A 19,471-nucleotide genomic window follows, 5' to 3' on the forward strand; every position below is an offset into this window, starting at 1 on the left:
CAGGCCCGGAGCGGAAGCACCCGGCCGACCGGTTTCCCGGGAGGCCCGGCGCATGCGCAGAGCGCCGGCGCCTATTCCTTCCTTCCGGCGGCGCGGCCCGGAAGCCTCGGCCCCGACTCCTCCCCTTCGCCGGCTCGGCGGTGGGTGCGGAGCCGGCTGGGTGAGGAGGCGGGTTAACGTCGGCGCTGTCGTCGCTGCTGCCGCCCCTCCTCCTGTTCCAGCCGCCGCCGCCGCTTCACGGCCGAGTTCTCGCGGCCCCGGCGTCGCCCGGCGTGTCCAACTGCGCGGCCCCCACCCGCGTCCGCCCCGCCGCCGCGATGGCGACTCGCTCGTGCCGGGAGAAGGCGCAGAAGCTGAACGAGCAGCACCAGCTCATCCTGTCCAAGCTGCTGAGGGAGGAAGACAACAAGTACTGCGCCGACTGCGAGGCTAAAGGTAGCGCGGCGTGGCCTTCGGGGCGGGGGCGGGGCCCCTCAGCGACGCCCCGGCGTCCCGGGCACGGCCGGAGCGGGCGGCCGGGCAGGTGCCTCCGCGGGTGGGGCCGCCGGGCGGGCCGCGTCCTGCGCTCGGGCTGCGGCGCTGGGCGCCCGGGGCAGGGCTGACGGTGCCGTGGTCGGAGCGCACCGAGTACGGCAGCCGGGGCGGGCGATGAGGGTCGGAATTCATCCGTAGTGTGTTCTAGTCTGGCTTTTAGCCGGAACCAGGAGGAATTTCGTTATGTGAGTCTCTTGGACGCTGGGCTTCGGTTCCTGAAGCCTTTAACTCGATTCTCCCCAACCACCTAGCTGGGGGGAGTATATATGTGGACACTGGTTTGTATGCCCCTTAAACGTTGAAGGTGCAGTTTCAAGATCCAGAGACGAGAAGAACCTAATTTTAGTTTTTTCAGTTGGAGGGCTTTTGCCTCAGCCTTTGAAATAGAGGCGCTATTTTTAGCCTGCATGTTTTGGCTTTGGAGATGTGATGTATATTTAATGTCTTATAAGTAATCTCACGGGAAAAATGTTTCAGAGTTTTTTTTAAAAACAAACCTGTCCTACGGCTTGGCAGTAAAATCTTGCTTATTTGTAGGTTTGGTTGGTTTGGTGAGAGATCGGGGGTTCTCCAGAGCAGCAGTCAGCCTTTGCGAACGTCATTTAAGATTTCTGCACTGTTTGACCTAGACCTTTCCTGAAGCTTTCCTGTTCTTCCTCGATAGTGTACAAATAAGTCACGTCTCAGTGGGCAGGTAGTGTTTGATGAGACAGCCACACCGCATCGGCAGGTTCCTCTACTACAGCTCCTGGGCTACTGGGAGGTCCCGTGGCCAGACTATAACTGGACCATTTGATGAGCACTTTTCAATATCATAGTAGGTCGATTGGACCAACCTTAATATTTACCTCTCAGGTGATGAGTTGGAAACGCCTGACTATTGCACTAGTATTTGTTTACCTGATATTGATTATGTGTGTGGTTTTCGGGGAATCTGTTCGGTACTGAGGCTCAGTTGCTCACTTACCACTGCACTAGTAAAACCCTGGAAAATGGGCCTTTAAAAGGCCCGAAAAAGGAAGGAGCTGAGGTTTTATAGTATGCATTTTGAGTAATAAGTAGCATAGTTAGATAGAGATGCTAGTAAGCATTACATCTCTTCATTAAAAATTGAATAAGTTTCAGCAGTTACCTTCCTTTATGTATAGAAATCATTCAAAAATAATTTTTGTTCAAGTTTCTTTCCGCCGAAAGGTATTTTGTAAAATCAGATTTTCACTAATGCTTCCTAAAATAATTTATAGGTTTAAAAAAAGCCATTATTTACCACACGTTGACATTTCCATTTACTCTTTTTGGGGTGGGAGAAGGAAAATCAGGTACTTCTCAAATTAGGACCAAAACGTTACTTCTTCTGACCGGAGGCATAGGGAGCGTTAGTTTTGCTCACTAGTTGGATTGCCACTGAGGTCAGCAGATATGTATTGAATAGATGTCTTTTTTATTTTGGTTTTGTTTGGTCTTCTGTTTGTGGGTTTGTGTTTGAGAAGTGGTAGAGAAGAGAGTAGTACCAAGTGCTCAAGGATGTGCTGTGAAAGGCTTGACCACCACAGTCATGATTTAGAAAGGTCACCACTTTTTCCTATTGCTGATAAATCTAGAATAGTGTTAAAATGATCTAAATTATTTCACTGTCTTGATACTTCAGGGGAAAACAAATTACAGTTCAAACCACTTGTTGGTTGAATGAGACTTGATTTCATAGTTGTCATAATTGAAAAAAATGACGTGATTGGGCAGTTGCTATGAGTAAATATATTTTGTAAAGTTTTTGAGTCTTTGGTATGATCCAGCTCCATTAGGGAGCTCCCTTAGTGGAATTCTTGGCTTATTACATGATTTTGGATCCATTATTATGTACGCCAGATGACACAGTAAATGTAGGTAGTGGAATTATGATTATATGTACTTTTTTTTTTTTTTTTTTTGCGATATGCGGGCCTCTCACTGTCGTGGCCTTTCCCGTTGCCGGACGGGCAAGCTCAGCGGCCACGGTCACGGGCCCAGCCGCTACGCGGCACCGGGGATCCTCCCAGACCGGGGCTCCAACCCGTGTCCCCTGCGTTGGCAGGCAGATTCTCAACCACTGTGCCACCAGGGAAGCCCGCCCCCTGCATCGGCAGGCGGACTCTCAACCACTGCACCACCAGGGAAGCCCATATATGTACTTTTAAAAGACATGCTAAAGGTCTTATTTTACAGCTCAGTTATTATAAAGCGGTTCCATATTGTATATATGAATTGATGTTCTCCTCACTGCCTAATAAACTGCATCAAGCTTTTCATATACTTTGAAGCTACTTCCTAGTTAATTCAATTTTCTTTCTTATAAAGAATGCTTCCTCCACTGCTCTTTGTACCAGAGCTAAAGTTTAGGGCTAGAGATCGCCCTATCTGTTGCCTTCTACTAACCGGCAGAAGTCTGTCATTTGGGTTGTGGAATTTTCTTACTGAGTCACCAGTGTGTGCTTCCCCATTTGATAGTATTTGGGAGGTAAGGAAGGAGAAAAGGATGGCATAGGTGCCAGTTTCCTGCTCTTGGTGCTACTCTTAGCAAATCTGTTGAGAGACTGGAGAATAGGACAGGTAGGTGGTACCGCCCTTCCTGTCCCTGCCTCGTTTGGGGCTCCGTGGGAGTTTGAAAGCAGTTCTGTTGCTTGCCGGTTGGTGGCGCTTCACGGAGCTGTGAGGATTTGGAGCCAGCCCCTTGCCGACTTAAAAGTTAGTTTACTTTTCAGTGTTTAAAGTTTCGTCTGTGGTTGATGCTAGCTGTGATTCTGAGCACGTATGGGTTGGCATGAAAATGTGTCTAAGTTTTGGGGGGTCAGAAGCAGAAGGTGTTTGAACTCTAAAGACTGCCTGGTGTGGAGAGGTTAAGCTCTTGGCCCAGATCACCCACTCATTTCTTCACTCCAGACATCTTGACTTGAGGACACACTGCTGCGCGCTGTATTCGATTAGAGGACCGAGCATGTTTCTAAGACCTGAAGGAGCTTGTTTAGTGGGGGCTGCATTTTTGCGCATGAGTAATTCCAAACCAGTGTGCTCAGGGTTAGAATAGTGGTTGTGAGGAGTGCCGCCCTCGCCACTTACTTTGGGCTGCTTTTCTCCTTGCATCCTGACTTTTGTGCCTTGGTTGTCTTCACAGCTCCTAGAATGCTGTCTCAGGCCCTTTGCACATGATGTTTCTTCTGCCTAGGAAGCTGTCTAACAAGTTTTTACCTGGTCAGTTTACCTATCTTCCAGTTTCTGCTTAAGTGTCTCTTTAAGGGAAAGGATTCTCCTTGATCTTCCCACGTTAGGCGAGTCTTCCGCTTATACATGTAAGACGCACCCTGAGTCCTTTATTACACTTACCACAATTGTAATTAAACATTATTTGGGTAGTTATTGGGAAATCAGGGGTTGGGTTATAGCTTAAGAGGGAAGAGACCTCGTCTGTCTTGTTTTGCCTTGTAGGCCCAGCCCTTGGCACAGTGGGTGACGTATAGTAGTTCATGCGACTCAGCAAATATCTTTTGAAAGAGTGGATGTGAATGAGCACGGAGCTGAGGGCAGGCGGCAGGTGTGCGGACGTGAGTGCACATTTGGGCATGAAGACCAACCCGTTGGGAAAGACTCCCAGAAGCAGTCTCCTTTGATCCGGCTCTGAACGTGGGTGGGACTTCATCTACCAGGTGGAGAAGGAATTAAAGGGCACAGGCAGGTATATAAAACTACATGAGAGGTTTCCGTACAACCCTTTTTTAGGTAAAGTGTTTTTAAGTGTGCTCAGATTTGGTGGTGTCAGGTCAGAGGAAGAGCTGGGGTGGTGAGAGTTGGCTGGCAAGTCACCTGGTTGTAACAGTGGTCCCGGCAAGAGTGTAAGAGGACCTGAACTCTCTTAATGTGAATGTACCGTAAGTCAGACCACAGGGCAGGAAACAGAACCACCGTAGCTGCCGTATAATTTCTATTAAGGAATAGGCTGCTCCACAGCATCGTTGAAAGGGCTGGAGTAACAAAAGTCAGGGAGCCACTACTGGACTTCTGGTTTCAAGGGCACACGCTGTTGCCCCTGCCACCACTGCCCTGCTGCTTCTTCCCCTGAACTGATCGGAGAACCAGGACTGAGGCTGCTGCGGCCAGTGTCTGTTAGACGTTTTTGTCGGTTGCCCTGACTGTAGAAAGATGGCCTCTGCTGCGCTTGTGCCTTCCATGTGCAGACCACTGGCCGACCTCATTGATATCCAGTCCCTTGCCTTCAAGGGAGGCTTTTAGCTTTCTAGCCTCTTCACAAATTAGAAACGTGAAATGGAGATTGTGAGGCCCAGTCCTAGAGTCCACTGTGGGTAGCTGAGGACGGGAAACGTTTTTCATTGTGTTTGATACTTAAGAGTTCTTATATAAACCTATTTTAAAGTAATTCTCAGGGCTTCCCTGGTGGCGCAGTGGTTGAGAGTCTGCCTGCCGATGCAGGAGACACGGGTTTGTGCCCCGGTCCGGGAAGATCCCACATGCTGCGGAGCGGCTGGGCCCGTGAGCCATGGCCACTGAGCCTGTGCTCTGCAACGGGAGAGGCCATGACAGTGAGAGGCCTGCGTACCGCAAAAAAAAAAAAAAAAAAAAAAAATGTAATTCTTATTAAAAAGTGAAGTTCACCTTGAGGTGTTTATGATGATGTTGATGCTTGTAGGATAAATTCATGTAAACAGAAGTCTGTGATTATAATTCATCTAAAGAGACCTGCCAATCTAAAAGTTCCCCCAGAATGCTAAACTTCAGTGTTACGGGTCCGTTCGTATAATTCTGTGGATCCTGAGGTTTTCCCTGATGATTATGTGCAGAGTTCTGGTGTTGGAGCTGCGATGGAAACCACGGGTCTCTCTGACTCATCAGTTCATAACTTTGGCTGCATGTGGTCCCCTGCTTTTTTCCTCCCAATACTACTTCTTTGTCTTTTTCTTTTTTTAAGATTAAAATGTTCTTTCACTACTTGATTTCATTAATTAAGTAAATTCACATCTCCTTAATTCTTGCTGTACAAGATACGTATATTGCCCTTACTGACCTGTACAGACTTGAACCCATGCTTTCTATAAGGCAAAGTCAGATATTTGATATTGTAATTATATATTGACTGCATTATAAACTCAAGCCTTTTCCTCCTGCTGCTGCTGCTACTGCTAGTGTTTTCCCTGGATAGAATCAACTCATTTTTCTCTCTATTTCTCAATAGGAGAAGATCAAAGAAACTTGGAGGCCATTTTGTTTAAGTTGTAATTATTATCCAAAGTGTTGCCTGCCTTACACTCTGACCACTTTAAAGAGTTGATTTAACAGACTTAAATTTTGTTGGTAAGCCAATATTTTCTGGTCACTGCAAAGATTAAGCATCATGTCAGTTACTGTCAAGCGTGCTAAAAAGTTTTGCATGTGGCACAGAAAGTAGTTAGGGATCTCAATAGATATGAAACAATGATCAGTTAAATACTAACCTATTTGTAGATTATAGGTTCATTAAAAATTTAATATGGGGAGAACTCACTGTGACTTGGAGAAGGTAAAACTGTAAGGTTGGAAGTTCAAATAAAAAAAGCAAGTAATATTACATATATACAAATAAATTATATAGTGCTTCCTTCTTGCCAGGCACTGGTGTGATCATATATTTTACACGTATTAATTAACATGTATAATAAATCCTCAAAACAATCTTTTGAGGTAGGTAATATTATTCTGTCTTACAAATGAGGAAACTGAGGCACACAGAACTTAAGTAACTTTCCCAAGGTCATACAGCTCGGAAGTGGTAGAGCCAGGAAGTTTTTTTTTTTTTTTTTTTCTGCACCGTGTAGCATGTGGGGTCTTAGTTCCCCGAACAAGGATCAAACCCGTGCCCCCTGCAGTGGAAGCGTGGAGTCCTAATCATTGGACTGCCAGGGAAGTCCCAGGAATTTTTTCATTAAAATTTTTTTTGGTGGCTACCATATATTTCAAGCACGTTTCTAGGAGCTGGGAATGAATCAAGGAGCAGGTAGATGAGGTCCATTTTAAAGGATCTGTTGGTCTGTTGGAAGCAGGACTGATTGCAAGGTCGACCCCTGCCTGGTTGGCATCAGGCCGGGGGGTGGGGGGGGTTTGGATTTGGGAAGGGTCTCACCACCCTAAGTGATAAGCCAGTCACTGTGGCTAAACTCTTCATACAAATAGTGTGGTTTATGCTGAACACCTGCCTTCCTTTTGGGAGTCTGGAAATTGCATGTGTGGTAGGCAAGTCCCTGGGCAAAACCCCTCGGCATGGAGTCTCTAGTGAGCTTCCCTGGTTGGTGACACTTCACACCTGTTGTGAGAACTCATTGCTGAGAAGCATATTCAGTGCAGCTCCACTGGAAGGGGACACCTGCACGTCTGTGCCCGATTTCTCCGCGACTTCGCTCCTTGTACCTTTTCCTTTTGCCAGCACGCTTGGTGGCCTTCTGCTGTAATAAATCACAGCCATGAATACAACTGTATGTAGAGTCTTGTGAATCCTCTTAGTGAATTACCAAACCTGAGGGTGGTCTTGGGAACCTCCCAACATAGTTGATAGTGTGTATTTTCCTCCAGTATGTTAAGAGACCATGTTGGCGTCTCAGCTTATCTCAGTTTGGTCTAGAGCCCAGCCTGGGGGTGCAGCCCAGAGGAGCAGGTGTGAGCGTTAGGGGAAATTCCGACTTTACTGGGATGACATAGAGGTGGGAATCTGGACTGTAGAGTCAAGATTTTGAACCCAGGAGATCTAGCTCCAGAGTGTATGTTGTTAACTGCATGTTCCCTGCTTGAAAGAAAACATATGCTTTTGTAGTTGAAATTCTTGATAGAAGAGGTTATTCTGGGGAAGAGATTACCACCTTCAAGCTGACTTAAGGTATTTCTCAGAGAGATTATTGCCAAATGTATGCAAATGTGGACAGTGTTTAGTAAAGCCAGGTGTGAGTCTTAACAAGCTTTGCCTCTAACTTGCTTGGTGAACCTGTCCTTATTGAGCCTTACTGCAAAGATTTATTTCATCTCCCTCATGGTCTGTGTTATTTCCTGAATTCCCTACCTGTGGTCACTTCTATGTCAGTATTTACTATTATTGTTAATTAAAAAAATTCTATTATTGAGGGTGTATAATTATTATTGAGGGCATGAAATAGTTTGGGGTCTTATTGAACTTTGGATCATGATCCAACCTTTATACTGTTGAAAAACTTTTCACTGATGACTTAGGTCTTGCTGAGCAAATTTACTTGGTATTAGTTTAAATTATCTCAAGGCATATCATGTAACTAACAGGAATATTCCTCACTGGTTGAGAGGTCCTGTTGTGTGGAACGTTTTCATTTTAATGCTTTCTTGGAGTAGAGTAAAATCAAAGAAATAACCCCTCTTCCAGTCAATTACTAAAGCCAAGACATGCTTTCATTCATCATTTTAAAGAAAAAAACCTATAGGTATATTACATTTTCAATTACTTGTGTACATTTATCAATGTCAGTATTTTTTGCCTAAGGTGTTAGGTGGAGTTCTGTTAACTCTGAATGGCATTTACCTATAGTATCATATAGAAATGATTTTTTTGAAAATATTTTACTTAAAACAGAGCTTTAGATGAGGTGTTGTTGGAAATATGTGCTAATTTCTTGTTCACATGTATTTTGAGTGGTAAACATGAGGACTTTGAGGGTCCAGAGGGGAGAATTATAAGCTTTCTAGTAATCTTCTGTTCTCTTCGACATCCTCCTCTCCCCAGCAGCTTTTGGTCTTCGTTTTATAAGAGATCCAAGTGATTGCTTCTAAGAGTGATTGATGACAGACCTTCAGATGTCTGCCGTTGATCTTTTGTAAAGAGTGCATTTCAAGGACCAATGATCATCTTGAACTCAAACTTAAAAAGAAAATAAAAGGAATTTTTAAAATTGTGTAGCAGATCGTATTTAGGATAGTTTTATCTTCCAATATAAGGAAATCTATAAAAAATTGTGGTTTAGTCTGGACTTTTTCTTAAAAAATTGAAGTATAGTTGGTTTACAGTATTGTGTTAGTTTCAGGTGTACAGCAGAGTGATTCAGTTATACATATGTATATTTTTTTCAGATTATTTTCCATTATAGGTTATTACAAGTTGTTGAATTTAATTCTTGTGCTATACAGTAAATCCTTGTTGCTTATCCATTTTATATAAAGTGGTTTGTATCTGTTAATCCCATAATTCTAACTTGTCCCTCCCCCACCCTTTAGTGACCATATGCTTGTTTTCTGTGTTTCTGAGTCTGTTTCTGTTTTGTATATAGATTCATTTGTGCTACTTCTTATTTTTTAGTTATTATTTTATTTTTTGGCCGCACCGCACAGCTTGTTGGATCTTAGGTCCCCAACCAGGGATTGAAACTGTGTTCTGGGCACTGAAAGCGCGAGTCCTAACCACTGGACCACCAGGAAATTCCCAATTTGTGTTTTTTATTTTTCAGATTCCCCATATAAGTGATGTTATATATTTGTCCTTGTCTGACTCACTTCACTAAGTGTAATCTCTAGGTCCATCCATGTTGCTGCAAGTGGCAGTATTTCATTCTTCTTTTGGCTGAGTAATACGGTCTAGATTTTATTTTTAGTTCATGCATTTCTACTCTTGAAAGTTGCTTTTAGTGTAGGGTGGTGATGGTTCACGGTGCCAAAAAACTATCAGAAGTGTGTTTATTGAAGTGAAATGATCATTCCTGGTATATTAATTTCCTGTTGCTGATATTACAAATTATCACAAACTTAGTGACTTAAAGCAACACAAATTTATCATCTTATAGTTCTGGAGGTTAGAGTCCAGAATGAGTCTTACTGAGCTAAAATCAAAGGTGTTTCTTCTGGAGGCTGTAGGGGAGAATCTGTTTTTCTATCTTTTCCAGCTTCTGGAGGCCACCTGAGATGTTTGCCTCCTCACGCCTTTCCTCCATCTTCAGGGTGTCATCTTCAGATCCTTTCTCTCTGCCTCTCTGCTTCCGTCATTGCTGTGATTACATTGACTTTACCTAGATAATTCAGGAGAACACTATCGCGTGACTTTACCTAGATAATTTAGGAGAACAGCAGTGTCCTTAATTATTCCTGCAAAGTTTCTTTTGCCGTGGAAGGTGACATATTTACAGACCCAGGTATTGGACATCTTTGGGGCCATTATTCTGCTTACCACAAGTGAATTTGTGATAAAGTTGTATATTGAACCTAGATTTTTATAATAGGTCCTGCTCTGGATGTACTTAAGAGGGCATAGGGTGGTGAAGTGAGTACAGTTTAAATTAGCCATTCTCACAGAAATTATTCTTAAAATCTCATATGCACACAAGAGTCATTTAACAAACTCTTTGCAACATGACCATTTATGTAGAAAATCCTTAGAAATTTATAAAAAAGGTATTAGAACCAGTAATTGAGTTATCAAGGTTGTAGGAATCAAGGTGATTATAGAAAAATTAACTATTTCTATATACCAGCAACAAACAGATGGTAAGTTGAAATAAAACTTACCATTTGCAATTGTAAAAAAATATGAAAACTTAGTGATAAATTTAACAAAATATATGCAAGACTTTTATGCTGAAAACTACCACAGATTGCTGAGAGAAATTAAAGAATACCTAAAGAAATGGAGAGATGTACCATGTTTATGGATTAGAAGACACAATCTTTTTAAGATTTTAGTTCTCTCCACATTAATCTGTAGATTCAGTATGATCCCAGTAAAAATCTTAGAAGGCTTTTTTGGTAGAAGTTGATAAGTTGATTCTAAAATTTATAATGAAATGCAAAGGAGACCCCCAAATCTGAACAATTTTGAAAAAGCAAAAGAACATTGGGTTTCTTACACAACCTGTCTTCAACAATTAATATAAAGCTACTGGGCTTCCGTGGTGGCACAGTTGGTAAGAATCCGCCTGCCAATGCAGGGGACACGGGTTCGAGCCCTGGTCCGGGAAGATCCCACATGCCGTGGAGCAACTAAGCCCGTGTGCCACAAGTACTGAGCCTGCGCTCTAGAGCCCGTGAGCCACAACTACTGAACTCACATGCCACAACTACTGAAGCCCGCGCACCTAGAGCCCGTGCTCTGCAACAAGAGAAGCCACTGCAGTGAGAAGCCCGCACACCTCAACGGAGAGTTGCCCCTGCTCGCTGCAACTAGAGAAAGCCCGCACGCAGCAACGAAGACCCAACACAGCCAAAAATAAATAAATAAATTTAAAAAATATATATAAAACTACTGTAATCAAGACAGTGGTATTGCTCTAAGGAAAGACATAGATCAATGGAACACAATAGTCAAGAAATAGAGTCACATATAAGGTCAGCTGATTTTTAACAGAATTGCCAAGGTAAATTCAGTAGGGAGTGGATAATCTTTTATACAACAACAGAATATTCCTCGACCTTTAACTCATACTGTGCTTGAAAATTAACTTGAAAGGAGCAATAAAAGTTGCTGAGATCTTGGGTTAGGCAAAGATCTCTTGGATAGGATACAAAAGCACAATCCATAAAGATAGAATTGAGAAAATGAACTCCATAAAAATTAAAAACTTTTGCTTTTCAGAAGACACTGTTAGGGACTTCCCTGGTGGCACAGTGGTTGAGAATCTGCCTGCCAATGCAGGGGACACGGGTTCGAGCCCTGGTCTGGGAAGATCCCACATGCTGCGGAGCGACTAGGCCCGTGAGCCACACCGACTAAGCCTGCGCGTCTGGAGCCTGTGCTCCGCAACAAGAGAGGCCGCGATAGTGAGAGGCCTGCGTACCGTGATGAAGAGTGGCCGCCACTTGCTGCAACTAGAGAAAGCCCTCGCACAGAAACAAAGACCCAACACAGCCCAAAATAAATAAATAAATAAATAAATAAATAATAAAAATAAAGGAATTCCCTTAAAAAAAAAAAGGACATTGTTAAAATGAAAGAGAAAATCATAAACTGCAGAAAATATTATATCTGATAAGGACTCTTATTTAGAATAAGAAAAAATTTGTACTAGAATGTTAATAGCTTTAATTCATAATAGCCAAACACTGGAAACAATCCAAATGTCCATCAGTTGATAAATGCATAAACATACTATGGTACATCCATACAATGAAATAATACTTTGCAATATAAAGAAACAAACTAGTGATACAGTTAGTAATGTGGATTGATCTTAAAAACGTTATGCTTAGTGAGGAATCCATACACAAAAGACTCCATTATATATGATTCCAATTATATGGACTTCTAGAAAGGTAAAACTTATAGAAAATAGATCAGGGGTTGCCAGGGATTGGGGGTGAGGGACGGTAGCTCATTTTACTTTTCAAAAGTAAAGTGCTGTACCATATATTATTTTATTCATTTGGTGGTATAACAATTGCTGTAGATTATATAGCAGGTTCTAAATTACTTTATTTAAGTCTGTACAACATATACACTCTTGAAGTAATTTTCCTCTTCCATGGTCTGAGTAAAGATTTTGCAAAAGTAGTACTCTTTCTTTTCTTTTGCGGTACGTGGGCCTCTCACTGTTGTGGCTTCTCCCGTTGCGGAGCACAGGCTCCGGACGCGCAGGCTCAGTGGCCATGGCTCGTGGGCTCAGCTGCTCCACGGCATGTGGGATCTTCCCGGACCGGGGCACGAATCCGTGTCCCCTGCCTCCGCAGGCTGACTCTCAACCACTGCGCCACCAGGGAAGCCCAGTAGTACTCTTCTTGATCCTGGCTTAAAGGGTAAAGGATCCTTGATTGGTGCCCCTCCCCCGTCGGAAATTATTGGTTTAACCTTTTGTTTTTTCTCGGGAAGTCGTGTTATTCATACACGGCTCTGAAGTTCCTTATGGTGCCTTTAGAACGTCAGTTTGTTGGTGCCCCTAGGGTGCAGGATTTTCTATTAGGCACTCTGATAATCTGTAGGGATGTAATGCAAATACAGTGTATAGATAAGATCGCCCAGTAATATTCACCAAAAGAATGCCACTTAGTACTGTGAACTCTGAGGAGCTCTACGGTGTTTTCATTCTGTGATGTTGGAATTTATCTGTGGTGAGACCAGTGGCCTGCTTCCTAAGACTTGGAAATCATTATTTGAAGGAAATTCAAATCATAATAAGCAACCTGGGACCCTTGGGAGTCTTCAGTTGCTTAGGTTCCCTCCCAGCTTAGTAAAGCACTTGAAGGCAGGTCTATGCCTACATATCTTTTCCTTCTCCAGAAGGTAGTTAAGTTGGATTGTGTCTTTATTTGTTGTGTGTCTGCTGCAGTTTCTTGAAATTTGTTGAAAAAATTAAAATTTACTTGTTATGTGGTTGTACATATAAGGAATTCCCCTATCATAGATTCCCTGATTTTAATGGCTTTCTGTTGTACTCTGCAAAGATAAGTTATTGCTCTATTAATATGCCCTTTCAGCATCTAGAGTTTGTAATCACAGAGGGGTTTTCCTTAAGTTTATGGCTTTACTTAATAATTCTTTGCTGCTGTTGAGTAAAATTCTATTTTTTTGTCTCAATGGAGATAGTGTACTCCACTCCAGTATCGGGGCTCATGATAGTAAGACATAAATTTGAATAGATATCTCCGAACAGAATTGTGCATTACATTTGATGGCAGACCATGGGGCATGACCTTGATAATAGGGAGCTGTACCTGCCAGTCTTAAGAGTGTGAAGAGGGCTTCCCTGGTGGCGCAGTGGTTGAAAGTCCGCCTGCCGATGCAGGGGACACGGGTTCGCTCAGGCCAGAAAATAAACCAAAGATATGTTTCTTTCATCTAAAGAAATGACAGAAAAAGGTTAAAAATAAAAGGGAGTAAGCATAACAAAAAAAACATGGACAAAAAGCAAGGATGGCAAATTAAAACCAAAGTGAGATACCGCCTCACACTCATTAGAATGGCTACTTTAAAAAAAAAAAAAAAAAAAAAAAAAAAAAAAAAAAAGAGTGTGAAGAAGTCACGTCTTACATAGGTGGTTAGATTGCAAAATCAGCTTTAACTGTGCTTTACACCCCCCTCAAAGAACAGTGCGTATGATTTTATGTCTGTAACCCTGTATAGTTATTCTTATGAAAACTAAAATCTCAGTATGTTAGAAGAGTTAGACTTTCATTAAAGGAAAGAAGAGGGAAAATTTCTGCATTTTAAACTGTTCTACTTAAAGTTAAATATCACGTTCCCGATGGTGAGTGGGGCATAGGTGGGTATTCCTCAATTGTTTCTCCTTGATGGTGATGTTTCCTATATACCATTTTCATATTAAACTTGTATAATCTTAATCAACATGTTGATAAGTTGATAGGATTATCCATGATGGTTTTTGCATGATATAATGCATATGAAGCATTTATAGAGTCTGATATATATAAGTAGTCAGTAAATGTTGGATGTGAATCCACAAACAACCTTGCTTTTTGAACAGCAGTAGAAAGGAGTGTGATTGGAGATAAACTGAAATGTGTGTAATTAAAGTCAGGTTCCTGAAATCTCTTAATTCTTAAGAGATTAAGAGATCTGTTGTCTGCCAGAGTGAATTTTGAAGATAAAGAGAAAGCAGGTGCAGTCCTGTGTACAACTTCACTGAACACTTCAACCACATCCATTTTACTAGGTATTTAAAGAGGAATCAAACACGGTACCTTCTCTCGAGGTGCAAAATTGTGCTGTTACTGTGCTTGACCAGAGCACTTAGCCATGTCAGTTCTCTCTCCCATGAACAGTGTCTTTTCCTGCTTTCATATAAGTACTTTGTGCTATTCCACAGCAATCCCAAGGGCATAAGAATTCCCACATTAGAGATGGGAACCCTGAGACTTTAACTTGGTCAGAGTTGCTTTGGTGCCAGGATTCTGACTGAACTCTGACGAGACCCTCCAGGCCATTGTGCTGCTTCTCATGTGAGATGTTTGTCTTGGTGTGCTGGAGTAGACCATGAGGGATTTTAAGAAACTGCTTTAACCACTTCAGATGCCCTGCTGGAGCCCTTTCCATGTCTGCTTCCTGCCGACTTCTTGTTTCCACCTGCTGGATCCTTCCTGGGACCTGCAGCAGGAAGGAAGGTGGGCTAAGCTTCCTTGGAGCCCCCTGAGGCGAGGCTTAAAGGACTCCTGGTTTCCAGGGGAAGGAGTGGTGGGGGGTGGATTGTAATCTAGTGGTAGGAAGGTTGACAATCTGTATTTGTTTCATTTCATATTTTGTTTTATTGTATCTCATTTCATCGTATTTTATTTCGTAATTCAGTAAGAAAGCTGTACTGATGCTCTCTGTTCCCACCTGGAAGGATTTCAGAGTAATTCAGATGTGGGAATGAAAGCTTGGGTGCCAGAGGGAGACATTTTGCAACACACATTTAAAAAGACATGGCAGTCTTGTTAACATATTGATATAAATGCTGAGGAGATTGTCATAGACGCACAGTTTTAAAGTGCCCTTTATAGCTGAATTTTAAAAATAAAGCAAAAAATACTTTTTGCTTTCTTTTTCCTCCCAATTACTTTTTAAGAGAATTGTCCAAGGTTTCAGATGTAAGAAAATTGCTTCTTCCTCCTGATTTTGGCAAAGTTTTATTGTGAAACTTTTCTGAATTGTATTTATTTTAACATGTTTATTGATGTAATTGATTACTTCAGAAGAGTTAACTTTTTGTGGTTATTATAGGAAGTAAAAGAAAAAGATAAATTCTGTTGAAATATTTGATACAGATACTTTCTCTTCTTTGTAACGTGGTTTCCTCTTCTGTTTCCGTTAAATTATTATTTTTATATGTAAAGGTCACTAGTCTGTTGCTGCTATTACTTCCCCCGTATTGTCACATTCAAATAAATATTTTTTCCCTGTGGAAATTGTGCTCAACTATTGTACAGAAGCAGTTTTCCCTCTCATTATTGACTGAAAATTAGTTATTTGGAGTTTTTTAGTGGAGACAGCGGTTTGACTTCCGTAGATAAGGCAAGGCTATCAGGTGGTTGCCTTCTTTATTGGGCTTTTATCTCTTGTCCCACATTTAGGCAGTTACACTTCTGATTGTTTTTAACTTATTTGTTAAAGTATGCCTGTAAACAACAGGAAACAGTGAGTGGGTTTTTACCTAAAATAAATGTTTTTCTAGTTTTCAAAAAATAGTGGAGGGGACTTCCGGATTTGGGTGTAGCTTCGAGACTGGAAGGAGGTTCAGGTGTCGCTCCGTCCTAACAACAAGGAAAAGCTGAGCAGGCTGAACAATCAACAGCTCTTCTTAGGTCTATCGGAAAAATGAGGTCGCAGGGCAAGCTGCTGTCACCCAGATTGCAGAGACAGGTGAATACAGAGAATCACAACTTCCATCACAACTCTGGGAACCAGCACTGAGCTGGGAAAACGCAAACCGCAATAGATGAATTAACTGCTGGAGGCTCCCTCTGGGGGGGCTCAGGAGGGCCTCTTATGTCTGTGAGCTCAACCTCAAGGGGCTCAGCGCAGTGCATGCTGGAGAAAAGCTCCTAGTGCTTCTGGCAGGAGGAGGGGAGAAGGAACCATTTTGAAATGCACCAGAGCATTCTGTTCTTTTTAGCAAGGTAGGCCCTCGGGAGAAACTATTTAAATAGAGCTTAACTGACCCCGGGAAGGAAGTACCTAACTCCAGGCAGCTCTAGCCTTTCGAGTGTTAGAAGGGAAATCCCAACTCCTGCCTAATCTAGACGTCCTGTCCACCCGAAGGAAGGGGGCGGGGCGGGGGGGGGGGAAGAAACGGAGAAGGTTTGTGACGTTCCCAGTACAGAGGCAGAGACTCACTGGCAAACTGAAACCTAGTCACAGGGCTATTGCACGCTCCACTCGCCAGCCCCTCACCACCACATTGCCGAGGCCTATTTACAGCAGTTTCTTTTACCCGGGAGAGCATGTCCGGCCGTCAGGTAAAAGCTACAAGGCATACTAGAAGGCAAAAAAATCGTTGAGTTTCTTAAATTTCATAGTGAAACTGTTATCAGGTATTTGAAGTATGGTGATAGTCTGCAGCCCACACCTTGTGAGGTATAAATGTAATTGGAAAAACCTGGAAAAATATTTTCATACGTTTAAACGAATGTATAAAACACATGTATATATTACTTAGTATGTAACGGCTAAAGTTACTATATGTTCAGATTGAATAAGCTTATTTATTCACATCAGATCTGTACTAAATTCCTTTAGTCTAAAAGTTTTTATAGAGGGAGAGTATCAGTCCCAAACAATACTTACTGATTCGCCACAGCTGAGTAATAGATCTTTAGACCAGTACCACTCAGCTGAGCTTTAATCTTTATGGTACACCTTGAATGTTTATATTCAAGTTACTTTTAGAATTCACACAAAGTAAGGAGCATTATACTGGTCAGAAGACATTTCATATATGTGTGTGTCCCCTGAAAATATTTAAAGTAGAGGTTGTAATTATTATTTATGTTAAGCCTGGGTTTAACATCTCTTTACCAAGTCAGTGGTAAGGAAAAAGTTGGGAGTGGGGCTCTTCAAAGTTAAAAGGCACTGTACTTTTTGAAAAAGTCCTTTATAAAAAAAAATTTTTTGGAGGCACATTTTTGGGAAGTAGAATATGTACTGAGTATTAGAGGACATTGAGAACTTACTGTTAATTTGGTAGGTGTGGTAATTGTGGTTATGGGGAAAAAACATTTTTTAAAGCTTCATACTGAAGTATTTAGGGGGGTGATGTCTTTTGTCTGAAATTACTTTAAGAAACTTCAACACACACAAAAGATGAAGATGGCAAAATATTAACAATTGTTGAATCTGGGCAGTGGGTATGTGGGTGTTCACTATACTATTCTTTGTGTATTTCTGTATTTGAAAAATTTTGATAATAAAAGGGAAAAATTCTAGTTTTTGTGCCTAAGGAATAAACTCAAACAAGCCATCAGCAAATAAGGAGGACGCTTCTGGACTTAAAAAATGTTCAGTTCACCTTGCTGTGCATTTTTTTTCTCTTCAGTTAGAAGACTACATTAGTCATCTAGTCTTGACTAACAGTATGTATCTGGACATTTATGTAATCTCATACCGAATAACTGTTTTTCAACATCCTATCAACTATTCTGAACATGCTGGGAGTCTGTGTAAACATACCAAGAGAACAAAAGTTAAAAAAAAAAAACCCTTCAAATAAACTATTATTACAAAGACAGAGTGATTAGGGAGTAAATAAATTAGCTGTTGGCTCTTTATGGTAGACCCTACTCATTTAAGGATGCTGGATCAGAAAAAGGATTATCATGGAGCTGTTTACGTACTGACTAGCTGTTGTTAAGAAGGTGTTTGAAAATGTAGTGATGAGTGTGGTACTTATTTCTCTTTTTCCTTATCCTGTTTTTTCAGAACACAATGAATGGCAACAAACCATGAAAATACACCAGAACCTCTAATGCTGATCCCTAACTTATATTTTATCCAGGGGTTACTTAAAGAAGTATTGGGAAGCAGCCGCATCGCACAGGGAGATCAGCTCAGTGCTTTGTGACCACCTAGAGGGGTGGGATAGGGAGGGTGGGAGGGAGACGCAAGAGGGAGGGGATATGGGGATATATGTATGCATATGGCTGGTTCTCTTTGTTGCACAACAGAAACTAACACAGTATTGTGACGCAATTTTACTCTAATAGAGATGTATTAAAAAAAGTACTCATTTCACATGTATTTTCTGAGCACCTCTTGTGCGTAAGGCATGGCTGCTCATTGCCATACAAATTGACGTTGTATAAGGCGCTAATGAATCCTGACCCCAGAGCTGTCTGTATTTAAGACTTTCCATCATTAGGGGATAGAAAAGGAGCTAGAGTTAACCTAAGTAAAACAGCATTGAGCGTTGTTGTTGTTTGTTTGATCAGAAGAAGAGGGAGGCTTGCCCCCCCCACAGGACTCAGTTCTTGATCTCTTCGCTTCCGTTTGTATTCTCTTCCTTGCCAGTCTCATACAGTCTCTTGCTTTTAATTATCGACTGTGAGTGGATGACTTCCTGATACATATCTTCAGACTAAAGACTTGATCTCATCCCAGAACTCCAACTGGGTGAGTTGTTCATCCAGCGGCTTGAAATTAACACGGCTTAACTTAATTCTTCATCTTCCTCCTCCAGGCCTGCTCCTTGGACAGTCTTCCCCATCTTACTGTGCCCTTTTGCTCAGCCCCCAGACTTTGGAATTTTCCCCATGTGAACTGCAGTAGTCTCCCAATTGGTCTCCCAGCTTTATTCTCGCCTCTGTGGCCGGTTCTAACCCAGCTGCCAGAATGATCTTTAAAAAGTCAGGTTAGGTAGTCAGATCATGTCATTGCTGTACCGGAAACCCTCCATTTTTGTCTGTCAGAGTAAAAAGCCAAAGCCCTTAGAGCAGTCCACACCGCCCTCCCTGCCCCTGAACTTACTTACTAACCAGGCTTCTGTCGTCGTGCCTTCACACTTGATGTTCTCTCTCCCTGGAGTGTGCTTCCAGATGTGCATATGGCCTGGCCTCCGCTCCTAGGTTAGGTTAGGTCCTCACTCATTGTGTACTTAATTTTGTTTAATATTTGTCTCCCTTTCTAGGGTGTAGGAAGTCAGGGATTTTTGTTGTGCTTGGTAAATATTTGTTGAATGAATAAATGTCCGAGGAGGGGGAGAAGCATGCTCGGCACGAGAATGACGTGTGCTGCCAGTTTAAGACATTATTTATGAAAACTGAATAACCACGATACAAGCAGTATCTGAAAAGCTGATTTATCTCAGTGGTTCTTGGAAGTATTTCATGCAGTATGTTAAGTGTTTGATGAGGGTCTCTGTGACTTTGGTGATTCTCTTTCTGGAAAATAAGACCTCACTCAATATTTTTCTTTTTCTAACTTTTTCTTTTTTAGCTGATGTAAAACTTTGTTTAGTCAGATTTATAAAAGCCACTGTTTTTTTTTTTTTTTTTTCGG

At 42.0% G+C, this 19,471-nt stretch overlaps 1 protein-coding gene across 2 annotated transcripts in view; it reads left to right on the plus strand.

The window, feature by feature from the left end:
• The first annotated feature begins 208 nt into the window (after positions 1-208).
• The window catches only part of SMAP1 (small ArfGAP 1), a 136,858-nt gene continuing 117,595 nt past the window's right edge, over positions 209-19,471 (plus strand). For both annotated transcript variants that reach the window (XM_007447206.1, XM_007447204.1), the window contains exon 1: positions 209-435. In XM_007447206.1, coding sequence (XP_007447268.1) covers positions 318-435 — 118 coding nt within the window. In that variant the 5' untranslated portion in view covers positions 209-317. The remainder of the gene's footprint in view (positions 436-19,471) is intronic.

Source organism: Lipotes vexillifer, unplaced genomic scaffold (genome assembly GCF_000442215.2).
Source record: "Lipotes vexillifer unplaced genomic scaffold, Lipotes_vexillifer_v1.1 scaffold1180, whole genome shotgun sequence".
Taxonomy (NCBI): domain Eukaryota; kingdom Metazoa; phylum Chordata; class Mammalia; order Artiodactyla; family Lipotidae; genus Lipotes; species Lipotes vexillifer.